The sequence below is a fragment of the Sander lucioperca genome, chromosome 2, assembly GCF_008315115.2.
Source record: "Sander lucioperca isolate FBNREF2018 chromosome 2, SLUC_FBN_1.2, whole genome shotgun sequence".
Lineage (NCBI taxonomy): Eukaryota > Metazoa > Chordata > Actinopteri > Perciformes > Percidae > Sander > Sander lucioperca.
Window position 1 is genome coordinate 23,333,327 of NC_050174.1, and position 16,235 is coordinate 23,349,561.

Consider the following 16,235-nt stretch of genomic DNA (forward strand, 5'->3'; position numbering starts at 1 on the left):
CTGTGTGCGTTTGTAGTGTTTACTACTTACACAATTATTTGAAGTATATATTATGTACAATAAAGCGTGGCTTCGAGAGGTTTCTTCCAGGCCTTGGCTAGAGAAAAAAACTACCATACATTTGACTCAACTGAACTGAATTTTAATTAGTGCCACTTCATTCACTTACTTCAAGACACTGGCCAGTATTACACCTCAGTCTTACATTAGATTGGATGATATGCTAGTTTCAGGCAAAACATTTTAACAAACAAGTCTGGATACAAAAAAATATTAAATTCATTTGACAAATGAATGTCTTGTGTCTTGTGATTCCTGCAGCAGATTTTTCTCTCACATCCTGGAGGTGAAGTCCACTCTCCGGACCAGAGACCTGTTCACCTCAGATACAGAACGACAACCTACACACACACACACACACACACACACACACACACACACACACACACACACCCACACACACACAGAATGGAGAAAAATAGTTGATAGGTGTGTGTTTCCACAGGGTAGATGCCGTGTGTGTGTGTGTGTGTGTGTGTGTGTGTGTGTATGTTACCTGACAGGGCCATAGCCAGATGCAGCTCCTCTTTCAGAAGTTCGAGAATCTCAGTGACTCCCTGTTCCCCCTGGACACACACACACACACACACACACACACATACACACACCATTTTTGCTTAGCTGTGTGTCACATTAGAGAATGTAGTTTTTCAAATTACATTTAGATAGTCTGAGGTTTTTAATATAAACACTCTTTGTTTTGTTATGTGCTAAATGACTTTAAGGTCCAAAAACACACATAAAAAGCAAATGGAAATTGTAAAATGGAAATTTTCTTATGGCATCAGAGTGATTGGGGTTGGGACTCTCAGCCCCCCTCCTGATTAGGGCTCACCTGACAGGCGAGACCCCACAGCACTGGTCGGCCAATGAAGACAGCCTTTGCTCCCAGAGCTAAGGCCTTAAGGACGTCCGTCCCTTGCCGCACTCCTCCGTCCATGAAGACATCACAGCGACCCTGCACTGCCCTCACTACCTCCTCCAACACATCTATCTACACACACAAACACACACACTTACTGTACTTCATATTTATATTGTCACAAAAAGTACATTTAAAAGGCGTCTTTATGTTACTGTCAACAAATCCCATGGAAAAAACAAAAACACTGACAAGAAGGGAATTTTGGGATTTTGTCCAATTGACTACCGCTGCCATTTTTAAAAATCTGGGTCGACAAAATAAAAATATTGCAATCGCTTTTGATCGTAGCTTGAGGTGGTCGGACTAGGGATGGGGATCTGTAATTTGTATTGATATTGATACCATTTTCGAGACTGCTTAATGATCCGAGTCCTTATCGATACTTTTCTATTATTTGGTGGAAAGACGAGACGACAAATTCCTAATCTTAACCAAACTATTATTGCTTTTATTGCAAAAACTGAGTCTGTGACTGTTTGATTTCTGATTTCAACATTACGCATGAGAACAGTAACATAACCTTTGAGAAGAGTACAGTATCAGCAAAAAAGTTAATACAAAGTTAATATATAATATGCATGAATGAAATAGACATTATGCTTTACACAACAAAAAGAGAGAAGAATCAACAGCTCTTCTGAACACTGTTTTTTCTGCAGAAAAATAAGCATGTCTGCCTTGCTCCTGGCTGATGGTGTTCCCAGCAGTGGAAAACACCCTATCTGAAGGGGTGGAGGAGGCTTGAGCACAAAGGTAGCTGTGAGAAAGTTTAGCTAGCAGGGGCAGGGTGTCTCTCTTTCCTCACCACCAGAGGACAGGGTCTTCCGCCACAGGGATCGGAGGCAGGCTTCTGTAGACCTGGAGCTTCAGACGGACTCTCTGAGTGCTGGTCATGTTTGGCTGGATGGTCCGTAGCTCTCTCTCTCCTCTTCAGCAAACAGCTCCCCCAAAGCGGTCTTAGGCTGTAGCGGAGTGACAGCAAGCAGAGGATTCTCTTCTTCTTCCTCTGAGATGAGAGTTCCATCATCGTCATCCTCCGCCTCCTCCTGTGTTGTTGTTTTCACTGTCCTCATTGAGATCTGGGAGTGGGACCTCTCCAGCTGCCTCCTGTAAACGGTCCCAGGTGGTGTCTCTGTCACTCTTGGCTTTGAACCTGGGGACCATCATAGTCACCTCTTCCAGGAACTGGATGTTGTCCACCTGGTAATGTCCAGAGAGGTCAGTCAACTCCTTCTGTTTAATACCAGACACAAACAGAGAGTCTCCTTCCTGAACTGTGAAGTGGTCCTTTAGTTTCTCAAGTATTGGCAGGATCTGACCGCAGGTGGGACTTTTCTTGCTGGATACACACAGTGAAGAGGTGTACAGGATCATCATGACCTTGATTAACTCCTCTGCTCCGGTGAAGTCCTTATCTGTGATCCTATCCAATTTGTCCCTCCCCATCGGCTTTCTCAGCCGTGGATCCAACACTGCAGCTTGGAGAGCCGGATACTGTTCGAGGAATCTGTCAACCATCAGGAAGAGAGAGCTCCACCTGGTTTTGACGTACAGTGGCATGGTGTGCTGAGGAAGTTTGAGGAGGAGCTGCTTCTCTTTCGGCACAGTTTTGGCCATTGTAGATCGATTCATCCACACGATGATCACTCTTAGTTTTGCTGCCCACCGGGTCACTGTGGCAATGCTGTAGAATTGTTGTGCTGCTAAGTTGAGTGTGTGGGCTAAGAATCCAAGTTTGAGGATGTTCAGCCTCTTCGCAGCAATGTCCATGTTGGACGCATTGTCCATGGGCATCACAACCACCTTGTGTGCAATGCCAAACTCTTCCAATACCTCCCCAATCTCCACTGCCACTGCTTCCCCCATCTTGGTTAAGTTTGCCTTGGCTGCTGTAATGTAGTGGTCCTGCGCTAAGCTAGTCGACCCGTCGCTGGTGATGACTACCTTGCCCACATTTGTCAACTCTGTTACAACATTTTTCCTCTCCACCTCATACCATGCAGGGATTAGGGTGTTGGGCAGAAGATTTCCACAGGGAGGGGTGTAAGGTGGCCAGAGGGTCTTTGTCATCTCCCTAAACCATGGTGATTCAACAGTTGCAAAGGGATGCAACCCCTTCACTATAAACTTTGTGACAGCCCTGTGACACTCCTCCACTTTATCAGATGGCATCCACCTAGAAGCCAGGTTAAAGGGAGTTTGGTGTACGGGGGTGGAGTTGTGGACTCGTGGGCTAGGGTGAACTTGAGCTGACCACTAAATGAATGAATGTGTTGAACATATACTGTATATTAGCAGCACCCACACAACCCAGGCCACACTTTATGTAAACAAGATAACTGAACAATATTTATAACAATAACTTTAGTATAACAGAGGTAAAATAGAACAAGGGAATGTGTTGCTTTCTGGAGGAAGCTGGCTAGATGGAGCACATATTGGCACGATGGCATCCTGGTTCTGGCTACATCTACATCTATCTACTGCAGATGGAGGCTACTATCCACAACCTGGATGAGTATCTAGTATACATTACTGTATTAGTATAATATTATAACATTAAATTAAAAGTATGTTCATTTAATAGTATAATGTTAATATACTAAGTATATATGTTACTATATTCATTATAATTTCATATGATAGTATACTGTATAGCTTACCACTAGCCAAATCTTACTTATTCTTATCCCTATTTTCTTCTGTCGCTGTTGCACTCTGAGCCCTAAAGTATTTTTGACAACTTACTAACCATTTTGCCCTTGAGGGATTCCTCTTCATTATATACGATCTTTGTTTCATCTGCAATGACGGACCAGCCTTCCATTGGTTGACAAGATGTAAACAAGCTTTCGATTGGTCAGAATGGTCTCCCAGAGCATCATGGGAAAAGCAAAATTAGCTTAAAACCAGAGACGGTTTAGTATAGGCAAGGCAGCTTTATTTATAGAGGATCTTTGATCAAAGCTAGAGGCGATAAACGACCAAAAATTCATAAATGATAGACATAAAGTGTATCAATCTTGGATGTAACAGTTTGGATTTATTGATTTATTGATTTATAAGACCCCTGGATAAAAAACCTTCTGTAAGGGCGCAAGTGTTAGCTTTTACCTGCACAAAACAGTATGTTTTTACTCAGTCGTTAAGGTTATAAAATGTTTAAGTCATGAATCAAAGATGCTGTTTTTTGTCATATACGACAAGCTCGGGCCCATATGGTTAACAATCTGATTAAGTGCTCTCGGTAGCCAGTCCGACTATGTTTTGAATGATTGGCGGTGGATACCCTTTATGTTTAAATATGGAAATGATGCATTATCTTGTTAAATATGTCAAAATTCTTCTTTTATTTTGTTGACATATTAAAGTCAAAGGTTTTTACGGAGGGGATTTGGGATATCTCCTTTTATCACCGCATAAATCAGAATATGGTGTCAACAGCAATTAAAAATCCATTTTCGCCATGTTTTTAGGTATGACATGTTACATAAATCGGGCTACGAATGATATCTGAACAAACCCCTCTGTAAAAACATTCAGAATATAGATAGGAGTGAAACTGGAAAGTTTGGTATGTAAGTTCTACTGAAGTGTAGATTTCTGACTCAAGAGTCTGAGAAAAACCTATTTTGAGAAAACGGGCTTTAAAGATATGGATTATAAAATATCCTACATTTTGCATGACGTTACAGTTGATAGGGTTAAAAAAGAAAATAGCATATTTCAACATGACACTTCCCCAGTTAATTACTTACATTAAGACATATATTTTAAGTTTTCTGAAATGTTATGTTTAAATATGCAAATTAGGCATTATCTAATGCTAATTTGGTGAATTTAGGAGAAATTTGCAGGTGCAAATAGACAAAGTGTAGTAAAATAAACACCTACATGTGTATTTGGGATGTTTTTTTCCCCAATCGTCTGAAAGAAGACTTTAAATTGAAAAATTATGGTTTTGCCTGGGGTGTTTCCCCTTAAATGCCGTGACTTGTCTCTTGAGACATAACGTTACATGATCGTTAGTCTTGACAGCAGTATCGATAAGCTCGGACCTTATTGATTTTTTTTGGTTGGAGAAATTTGGAACCGGTTCCTAATAGAACGGGGTCTCAAGACCCACCCCTAGGTAGGACGAGTGAAGTGGTTGTAATAGCAAGGCCAAATTATGACAGGAGTGGACAGAATAGAGCCTGGCGTCCTTCCACACCTGAGCGGAGCAGTTTACCACCCCCTCCAGACCTGACAGGGCACTTATAGTCGGCCATCAGGCCTGCAGCCTGAATGCCGTCAGAAAGTATCGAGAGACGCATGTTTTCGTTGACAATAAAAAACACCATTTCGTGGCCGGTTGGCTCAGTTGGTAGAGCGGGCGCACATATGCAGAGGTTTATTACTCGACGCAGAAGGTCCAGGGTTCGGGCCCGACCTGTGACGGTTTTCCTGCATGTCTTCCCCCCTTTCTCTCCCCTTTCATACCTCAGCTTTCCTATTTAATAAAGGCAGAAATGCCCCAAAATTTAAAAAACAAACAAAAAAAAAACTACCATTTCCTCATAAAGAGTGAGAACAGTTAGTAGTTAGTGTATGTTAAAACTTCTTTAAAGTAAAAAAAAAACACATTTCAGACCAAAGGGAACTGTCTCTTCCACACAAGCACTTCTCCTGGACTGCCTGAAACGCCTTGTTTTCATTTGTGTCTTTACGTCCTTCAATTGGTGACGTTTCCAATTGAATATGCCCAGTGGCTAGTTCGGCACGCCCTCAAACAAAGTTATTGGAGGCTAGCCATTGTGATTTCCTGCAGACAACATGGCAGGAGCAAGGCACACAACCGGCTCTGTTGTTGGCTGCAAGAAAGAACAGAAAAGCCTACATGTACTTCCATCGTTAGAGGATTGAAGACCCAGGATTCAGCTCAGGATGGATCTGTAAGTTACCGTCTGTCTGTGACCAAACTTCAAACTTGAAAACTCAAAGTTTTGCCACTTTTATGTCGTTTTACTGTTTATTTTGCTCGCACTCACACACACACACACACACACACACACACACACACACACACACACACACACACACACACACACCGTAGCAGGAACCCCATCCAGCTGTCGAGCTCCGTGATTCGATACCAGGATGCCATCGACTCCGTAGTTTACAGCCTGGACAGCATCCTCACCTGACCACACACACACACACACACACACACACACACACACACACACACACACACACACATTGAAGTTAATTTTGAACCAGAAAAAAATGCTTTCTATTGTTTCTAATGTTTTCAGAGATGTATCGGCAAAGCTAATTATTAGCTATGCCAGAAGTGTCCAAATGATTATTAGAAGTATTTGTCGACCCCACTAGATGGCGCTGTGGGTTTATAGAAAAAGTCTCAAGAAATGATAATTCAGTGTACTTTCAACCCTTTGTTGAACAGAGACCGCCATCTAGTGGGCTCAGAAAATAAAGATGCTTTTCTTAATGCCAGGACTATTATTATTATTAACTATTGTAACAATTACTTCCTAGACATCGCACACTGAAATGACAGCTAATCTTTTTCACTTACGACTAAAAAGAAAAACTGCCAAACTGCCAAAAGAAAAACACCAGACACATTTTGTTCTAAGGCGGCAGAGGTACTTTTAGCAGGGCAGAAATGCGTTACTATGCTGATACCGTTAACCTGGGATGCATGCAATGACAAGTACCTATTTTTTTTTCACATCTGAATACTGAGAGACACAGACATGTATAGAAATACCAACAATCTACAAAACACCAACTTAGTTTGACATACCAGATAGAGTAACAGCACTGATTTTGGCTGTAAAACCAAATGTAAATTCAATTTTGCAACTTCATTTTTCTTTCTTTCTTGACAAAAAAAATCTAAAATCGATTAACTAATTAACTTTTATTGTTGGTGTAAGATAAAGCTGTGTCTGTGTGTGTGTGTGTGTGTGTGTGTGTGTGTGTGTGTGTGTGTATGTATGTGTGTGTACCATTAAGTACTCCTTTCACAATCACAGGAAGGTGTGTGTGTTTCTTTAGCCACGTGATGTCATCCCAGCAGAGAGTGGGATCTATCGCTTTGGCAACATACACAGCCAAACCACTGTCATTGCCATAGTTTCCCTCAGAGAAAGCCATGGAGGCTGATGAGAAGTTAGACATGCTGGACACACACAGACACACACACACACACACACACACACACACACACAGAATAAATTGTTAGAGTGGGACACACTCTGCGGTCTCCATGGTGGAATTTGGGAAGTGAGTACATTTTCCTCTGCTGTTGCTGTTGTGTTTGGTTCCTACCTCAGGTGTGGGGGCAGTTTAAAGCGGTTGCGCATGTCATCCCATCTCCTTCCCAGGTACGGCGTATCCACAGTAACAAAGATAGCTTTATAGCCCGCCTCTTCTGCCCGGCGCACCAATGACAGCGTGAGCTCTCTGTCTTTATAGATGTAAAGCTGCAGCCACAGGACACCGTCTAGTGAGGCTGTCATTGCTGACATCACTTCCTCTATAGTGGAGGTGGCCCAGGAGCTCAGCATCATCCCTGTGCCCACTGCTTGGCATGCTGGGTAGACACATTATATCACGGGTGTTAACGGTCTTTTCTGGAGTGGTTTAAAAGAGGACTCAAGAAAATGTATGAACAGATTATTATTATTATTATCACATCTTGAACATGGATCTAGAGCGCAGAAACCCTTCTTATTGGGATGAGCCTCAGACTTATACATTCAAGCCTGATCAGATACCTTAGAAAAGGAATGATTTGTTGTCTTTTCCTTTTATCATCCTCAAGTCCAGTTCCAGGATAGGAGAACGTGTTCTGGTTTATTGGCATTTCTTTAAACCAATCACAATCATCTTGGGCGGCGCTAAGCACCGGATGGAGCATCGGCGCCTCTGCTAAATAGCTTCGGGAAGGAACTTGTTTTGGTGGAACGTGTATGTTCTAAAGTAGTTTTAGTCGTGCAACAGAAAACTCAGATTGGACAGATAGTCTAGCTAGCTGTCTGGATTGCTCCTGCAGAGATCTGAGGAGCAGTTAACCATAGTCCTCAGAAATCCACCGGAGTTTAGAACGCCAACACAAAGAAAGAGGAAGGGGACGGACATCTGGTTGGAAAAAAAAGGACGTATCCCAATCCTGGAAGTAGAACGTTGTGGATATAGACTAGAATAGTATAAGGTATAAGTAGGCTAGTTATATCATATATGAAGAGAAGCACAATGCTGCTGACATCAAAAAAGGATACGTATGGATTGTAGGAAAACACAATTTATGTTCTCTTCCATATTCTCTTTACTGTTCTCTTCCAGTAACAACTATGAGTTCCTGCATGGTTTCAGCGCAATTTCATTTTTGTCTCAAATCGTAGGCATCTCTCCTCGATCCACTAGCTGCCTGCCCCCTGAATACTTAAAAAGCCCGGGGGTCGTAAACACAGGGGTCGTAAACGTCAAACAAACACTAGGGGCACAGGCTGTGCATTCCCAAATGCCCATTCTATATTTCCAATTTACATTCTGTATTCCCAATGTGTGTGTGTGTGTGTGTGTGTGTGTGTGTGTTTACCTCTTGCAGTAGCTGTCTCTCCCTCAGCATGAGCCATCCTCTGCATTGCTGTGGCTGCAACACAGATAGGCATGCTCAGCTTCTGGCCCAGCACAGAGACAGAGAGATCCACTGTGGACACATTCCTCAACACCCGAGGGACAAGAAGCCACCTGCACACACACACACACACATATACACACACACACACACACACACACACACACAGGTTTGTGGCACTATCTTTGTGGGGACCCGTCATTGACATAATGCATTCCCTAGCCCCTTACCCTCACCCTAACCATAACCTATTTCTAACCCTAATCCTACAACCAAGTCTTAACCCTCAAACAGCCCTTTAAAGTTGTGGGGTCCAGCATTTTGGCACCACAAACCTGTCGGGACCCTACAAGTATAATGGACTCCTGGTTTTTGGACCCCACTAATATAGTTAAACAAGCACACACACACACACACACACACACACACACACACACACACACACACACACACACACAGCTGTTTGGCAGGAGGAGCCACCAGGTTCCATAGACATAAGGTAACTCTTATTAAAGGTTTAATCAAACATTTCCTCTCACTGTGTCCTGAGTGCAGTTTGTTTGTGTTTGTACGGTACACAATGGCTCAGATGAAGTTGGACTATGGCCTTATCCAGTGGCTGTACAATACTGAGCACAGCAGAGCTGCTGTAATCATTAACCTGCTGGATGCTTCATCAGCCCTGAGCCTCTTCTTCTTAGTCTGGACTTCTGAGGGGCTTCCTGCTCTGCTCAGTTTACACAAGATAAACAACAAACCCAGAGGACTGTTTCTTTTTTGGTCATACCCCTTCATACACTAACACAGGGGTCTTCAACGGTTTTTAGGCCAGGGACCCTTTAGCTGAAAGAGAGACCGAGTAAGGACCCTCTACTACATATACTGTCTACAACTGTTTAATATTAAACTGGGCCGAATGGATGAAAATAAATGGCTATTATTTATACATCATGTTTAACATACATTTGGAAGGCACAGTGAACCCTTAAGCTTCACTGTGTGGCTACCATAGTGGCTACCTTACCTATAGTAAGCTTATCTTTAATGTGTAAATCATTATTTAACAAATAGGCCAATTAATCTTTGCTATTAATATGTTGGATTCATATTAATGTATATTTTCAGACATTTAAATTTTTTTTAAACATATTTGGTGCATGTTCACACATATTAAAGCTGAGTGACAACAAAATAGACCCGTTTGGAAATACACATGTTACACCACGTTACACCCGTGGGGTCCCTCGCAAATTTTGACTGGGCCCACATATCAATTTAGTTTCACAATACATTTTGCCAAGCCTAGTTGTGCATCAAACCAAAAAGACGGGCATCTGTTTTTCAAACCGCAGTTACACAACACAAAGCAGAATTTGGCAGATTTGCAGACTTTGAGCCTCAGAAATTCCCACAGAACCAGACTTTTCATGTGTGGTAGCCTGCTTTTAAACACGTATTCATTGTTTTTGCTTGGTTTGCTAAATTCTCCGATGGCTAAGGAACTTTTTGCTGACTTTTTTAGGGCTTTATGTCGACCAAACTGTAAATGAGAAGACTATATGAGACATGCGGTAACACAGTCAAAGATATTTGACTTTTTTGATTAAATAAAAGCAAACTATACGTGTCTGGCCCATGATGTGATTCTCATTTTCCAGTGTGGCCCCTTAGTGAAATAGAGTTTGTAACCCCTGTGTTACACAATCTTCTCAAAAAGAAATTCACCACTATCTTTATGTCCTACTCTTGTATCAGGCGGTGGTTGGTGCTCAGAGCTTTGCAGATGGCACAAATGTCACAGTACAATGCTGTTTGTAGCTTTGGTGGAACTCAGGGGCGATTCTAGGATCTGACCTTTGGGGGGGCTCAGCCCCTAATGAAAAGTTGATAGCAGTTAAGCTAGGGGGGGTCCGGGGGCATGCCCCCGTAAGATTCTTTTTTTTTTTTTAAACCCTTAAATCATGACTTCTGGTGAGTTTTGGGGAAATAAATAGACAGATTGAGACATGCAATTATGACAAACTATCAACAGATTCAAGGCATCTGCTGTGAAAAAAAAATGGCAACTACAAAGCATGATTATTGCAGCACACATACCCAGGGGCATCGGACTGGGGGGGAAAAAGGGGACTGAGTACCCAGGGCCCTCATGTGAGGAGGGCCCAAAAAGATGCTAGAATGAATAGCTGTAGATGTGGGGAGGGGCCCATAGAAAATGCCTTTCTACAGGGCGCAGAATTTTGAGCTACACCCCTGCACATACCTTGAACTGGTAACATAAGCCTTAACATATTTTTAGACAGGATTATTCATGTTTTTTTCTGCTGTTAATTTTCAACTTTTTCATTTACATCATTGATAGAAACTGATATGGTTATACATCTAAATGATGAATAATCTAATAATGCCTCTGAACTAGATGGGGAAAATCCAACATCTCTTTTTCTTAAGAGCCTACTCCTCCATGAAATGCATATGTAAATATAATGTGAATGGAATATTTTAAGTGTTTTAAGTGTTTTTGCCCATACAATATATGTCCACTTTCTCACCTGGTTCTTCCAGGTCCCTCTCTCTCCATCCTCCTCTCTCTCTCTATCCCCCTCCCTCCGTCATATCACTGACAATCACATACAAAACATTTTGTAATCAACTAGAAAATAATCTTCAAATAAAAGAGAAAACAAAACACAGTAGTCCTACTATATATATATGTCTTATAGGCTACCTAGCCATTTTTTCACCTTGTTCATCTTGCTCTCTCTGCCCTTCTCCCTCTTTATTCTCCTCACTCCTTTGTGCTGTCAACCAGAAGGCAAATGTAATTGACTAGTCAACAGAGAATGTATGTGAAGGCTACCAAAGTTTATAAAATTCACCTATTTATAACATGTGAATATGGGGATGCTGTTCAGTGCAGTGGGATAATGTTAAAGGCTTATCTCTAGACTTTCTCACCTGAACCTGGCTGTTTTCTTTAAAAAAAAGAAACGTATATCCATCTATGGGGAAACAGACCGGTTGAATTATTTATTTTCAGGGTTCATACGCATTTTAACCAATACTTTTCGGCAAATTTCCATGACTATGTTTTCCTGAAAATGTCAGTAGACATTATACAATAAGAATAAAAATCGCTGTTAAAGTTTTCCCCTTAGAGGTTTAACAATAAAATGAATGACTGAATGAATTTATGTGGTTCATGGTGGGATTCGTAATATCGCGCCCCGAATAGACCGTTGAGGTTAAGACGACGTGAAATACATTTATTAATCACATATTATTATGCTGTGTTAAAAAAAAAAAAAAGCCATGACTTTTCCAAAACTTTCTGGGTCTTTTTATGTTTCCAAAACCTTTCCAGGCCTGGAATTTGCATTTTTCAAATTCTATAACTTTTCCAGGTTTTTTCAAAAACGTATGAACCCTGCATTTTTCATTGGCATTGCCAGTTAAAAATCTGAAAGTGTCTGGTAGGGAGGTAACCTTCTTATATAAGCCAGCTGCAGTCCCCTCCCTAGACAGTATAGTTCCCTCCATAGACAGTATATATACTGTCTAGGGAGGGGACTGCAGCTGGCGGCGCTATGCTATTTTTAGCGGTATTTCAAGCCGTTACGGCAGGCTATTAATAGCACACTTTAAAAAACTCGTTGTAGGCTACTACTAAGCTACATTTGCCTACAGTTAGCAATTTTGTCTAACGTTGCACAACAAAATTGGACTCCGTGGTGAATAAGCTAGGCTAATTCAGATACAATTGCCATCATTGTGATCAGGGAATCACAGATTGGTTCCACAAATACTACACCTCTAGCCTACTTAACGTGTTCATTCGATTAGATTTAATTTTCACTCCATTAGCCATACATTTCCAGTGGTTGAAAGTAGCCATACTCTGACGACCGTTCCCCAAAGTTATCTGCGCAGACTCAACAGTAGGCTGAGGCGCGCGCCCTCGTTCAGGGAATCGCTGATAGGCTGTTGACTTTAGGTTACAACTGAGCTGAGCCTGTCGTCATTTATCCTATTCCATCGCTAAAATCAGGTTTGCAAAAGTAATAAGGTTTGAGTACTAAACGATTTCACAAAATCACAATGATAAGGACTTTATTTTTCAGGGGTGAGATGAGATGATGATTTTTAGGGGTGCTTCAGCACCCCTAAAAATAGCCTAGCGCCGCCTATGGTGGAACTTCATTCTAAAACGTGTGTCCAACAGTATGTGTGTGTGTGTGTGTGTGTGTGTGTGAGTGGTACCTTTTAAAGGCAGCGACATTGTCAGCCAGTGTGTTTTGCTCATCAGCTCCTGAGCGGTAGTAGTCATACACAGCTTTAGGAAGAACCTTCTTGGCTTCCTCCTCAAAATCCGACACACAAACACGCAGCCCTGCCATTGCTGTCCACTCCACACCAAATCACCGAGGCAGCTCGCTGTCTGTCCCTCTGACACTCAGTGATAAGCACTAGGTGTAATCATTAACCTGCTGGACGTTTCATCAGCCCCCAACCCTCTTTTTTTAATCAAGATTGATTTATTTTTTAGTTTTATTGAGCTTCACGGAAATTAATACAAGTATGCACAGCATTCTCAGCCCTCTGCTCTGCCGACCAGCCTCCATCCCATGGCACAACAACCAAAACCAACAAAAAAATTAAAATAATCATGACTTGTGATGGGGTTTCTGCTCTAATAGAAGATACAGGTGTTATGAAGGCCAGAACAAACCCAGAGGACTGTGGGCTTCGTAGTTCATGTTTGGACTGTTGCTAGGTTATGAGATAGTGCTGGCTGCCTGTGAACTTTGAATCCTGATGTTAAAGTGTGTACTCTCGCAATTGCTCATGTATGTAGTCAAAGACTAGGAAGGAGGCCATTATCGTCATCAAAGCTGAGATGCAGAACCAAACGTTGATTTCTTTTCTGTTATCAGAGAGGTTCCGGCTTGTAGCAGTTGTCCTACCTTTATACGTTTTGTACAGAATCAAATTATACAACCAACCCAAATGTACCTGTACATTTATCAAATTCAATAATGTCTACACCTTAATGATGTGTTGATGTTAATCAGTGGTTCTCAACTTTGGGGTCAGGTCCAAGAGGTCCCAAGATAAATTTATTGGTTTTTCTACTGACTTTTGGATAGCTTTCTATGGTGAAATACTGGATACTTACCTCTTTGTGGCCCCTGTTGAAGATCTGTGAACTAGCATTGTTCCGCAATGCTCTAGTTAGTCCATTAAAAGCCCCCTTTGAAAGCTGGAGATGTAAGACCCTCCTCTAACCCAACCTCTCCCTGACATGTCACTGAGTTTCAATCATCTGGTAGTCATAGTGGGGAACTGCTACCAAAATAAAAACTTGTTTGACCTAGAGGGAAAGAAAAAAAAGCATGTAGAGTTAGTGCAGGTTTGTGATTGCACATAGGTTGTCTGGTGAGCATGCAGTTATGTCATGAACCTAAAGATTCTCATTGTTAAATCAAAACTCGACACTTCTCAGTTCCATGTTTATTTGGTTATCCAACAAAATCCAATAAAAGCTTTAAGAATCAACATTTTGCACCACCACCAAAAACAATTTCTCCCACTAAAAATGTAAAACTAGAAGGTCAAGGTTAATAAAATGCAAGCATTAGGGCTGGGGAGTGAATATGTATTGAGGAAAGCAACATCTTCTGACAAGTCTGGCAAGTCAAAAAAAGGCAGAAATCTACTTCTACAGTTCTGTTTAAAGAAGGACTGGGGATAGTTACAAAGCTCAACACAGACTAAAGATGCACACCGAAGAAAAAGAATCAGACAGGTTGTCCCTCGTCCCAAGTGACTTCACCTTTACATGTCCTTTCTAAGCTCACGAGCCATCCAAAACTATTTCACGTGACGGGACGTTTCACTTTTATCCACAAAAGCACAAAACCTTCCTGAGAAAAACAAACTCTTTTATTCTGGGAAATCTTCAAGACGTGTACAAGTCTTAACTGTTTATCAATCAAAGTACAGTTGGATTGGTTTCCACCTTCATTTCTTTTCATTACATGTTTCAGGTGGGAGTCCATGTAGCCTTATGGATCCTGTTCAACCTTTCGTTCTCAGTATTCCTGCCCAACTGGGTAACCCACTGGCCAAGCAGAATCACAATGCCGTTGAGGAAAAGATTAGAGAAAAACAAGTGTGGCCGCGTAAGCGGCCCATCCATCCGAGCTCTCGCCCCGGCGAAGTCCCATCCACAGCGCGTCAGCTGTGGGCTTCAAAAGGGAAACGGCTCACTTCCTGCTTCATCCTGCTCTCAGGTGGAGTTTGTTTGGCTCAACAGGATGCAGTGATGTTTATGGGTACTTGACAGTGAGCAATGCAGGTGAGGGGGGGGGAAGGTATTTTTCGAAGTAGAGGGTGAGGAGGCCTTTGCCCTCCTCCCCCCCTTCCCCATTCAGCGCTGCTTTGACTGGTCAAAACCCAGAAAGGAAGGCGGGGGCTGCAGCACTAAGCGTTGTGTTAGCCCGATCGCCGGTGGTTGGGGGGGGGAGTGTGGTTGCAGCGGTGCTACGAGGTCGCTGCCCCAGATAGGGTGCCCAGGAGTTTGGGAGGGCAGACTAAGCATCCGCTTCCCATTTCCTCCCCCCCAGGGTGGCCTGGGTGCTGCTGTTCCGACACCCCAGACCCGCTGGACTCTGGTGGATCTCCAAGCCTTCGCTGGACCAAAGACATGAAGCAGCATAGCGTTCACACCCAGGCTGTCCAGCCCTCGTACAGCTGGGCCAGGTTGTCCATGTTGGTGGCCTCTTTGATGACAACGTCCACCTGCAATCAAACAGCACAGCAGCTCAGAAACACGTCTTGGAACCCGCGCGCTGTTTTCAGCTCACTTAACAGGTTTAACTTTAGGTCAAAAGGCCATTTAGTCATCACTGCCATCACTGGGAGTCACAGCTTTACAACACCAGGGGGACATTACCATCCAGGACTGCTAATTTAGAAGTTGTTTTTTTTTTTTAGGTAGCAGACGCTCATCAACTGATCATTGACCGACAAGCAGGCAACAGAGTCCCCAGTTCAACCGTCCGAGACGCTCGGGCGTACACCCCGACAGCTGCAGACGTTAGCGGTCGCGCAGCCACTTTCCTGGAACAGCTTGGCGACCGACACAAGTCCACGGCCCTCTTCTGTGAGCGCCGTCCAACAGAGAGCCACAAGCAGAAAGACCAAAGACTAAAATCGCCTACTGATGTTGCCTGTTGATTTTCCGGTCGCGGCTTTTTTTTTTTTTTTTTTTTTTGCCTTTGGTCGGTTGTGTTTAGACTCCGCTACATTCAGGAAGTGTCTTTTTGTAAGAGCAGATACAATAAAAAGGGGAGTTCATGTATATCAGACTGCTTTAATTTGTCAATGAAAACCATGTGTAACAATATATATGAATATTGAGGAGGCGATACATTGGGACATGGGAATCGATTTGAATTGTAATGGAATCGTGACACCAGTGAAGATTCACACCCCTGGTGTCAATCGGTTAACATTCTCATTGTCGGTTAACGGTTGATCATTAACATCCTTATTACAAGCCATTACATTTTACTGTAGTCATGCACACACTGTTAT

The 16,235-nt window shown here is 42.5% G+C and overlaps 2 protein-coding genes across 4 annotated transcripts in view; both read right to left on the reverse strand.

The window, feature by feature from the left end:
* Positions 1 to 120: 120 nt before the first annotated feature.
* Positions 121 to 13,090, reverse strand: hao1 (hydroxyacid oxidase (glycolate oxidase) 1). Its single transcript, XM_031292606.2, has 8 exons — positions 12,897 to 13,090; positions 8,598 to 8,749; positions 7,325 to 7,589; positions 7,003 to 7,175; positions 6,076 to 6,167; positions 896 to 1,054; positions 557 to 626; positions 121 to 401 (listed from the first exon to the last, which is right to left on the reverse strand). The coding sequence occupies exons 1-8, from the start codon at positions 13,031 to 13,033 to the stop codon at positions 334 to 336; spliced, it is 1,116 nt and encodes a 371-aa protein (XP_031148466.1). The 5' UTR covers positions 13,034 to 13,090; the 3' UTR covers positions 121 to 333.
* A 1,042-nt stretch (positions 13,091 to 14,132) lies between these two features.
* Positions 14,133 to 16,235, reverse strand: part of smg1 (SMG1 nonsense mediated mRNA decay associated PI3K related kinase) — a 61,020-nt gene continuing 58,917 nt past the window's right edge. For all 3 annotated transcript variants that reach the window (XM_031292523.2, XM_031292522.2, XM_031292524.2), the window contains exon 64: positions 14,133 to 15,437. In XM_031292523.2, the coding sequence (XP_031148383.2) occupies positions 15,360 to 15,437 (78 nt within the window). In that variant the 3' untranslated portion in view covers positions 14,133 to 15,359. The remainder of the gene's footprint in view (positions 15,438 to 16,235) is intronic.

Excerpts from the sequence above, each read along its gene's own strand:
- hao1 (XM_031292606.2), bottom strand. The coding sequence starts at position 13,033 with ATGGCAGGGCTGCGTGTTTGTGTGTCGGATTTTGAGGAGGAAGCCAAG. Across the intron at positions 627-895 it reads TGTGGGGTCTCGCCTGTCAG|GGGGAACAGGGAGTCACTGA; the intron begins GTGAGCCCTAAT and ends GTGTGTGTCCAG. Across the intron at positions 402-556 it reads TCTGGCTATGGCCCTGTCAG|GTTGTCGTTCTGTATCTGAG; the intron begins GTAACATACACA and ends GTGTGTGTGTAG.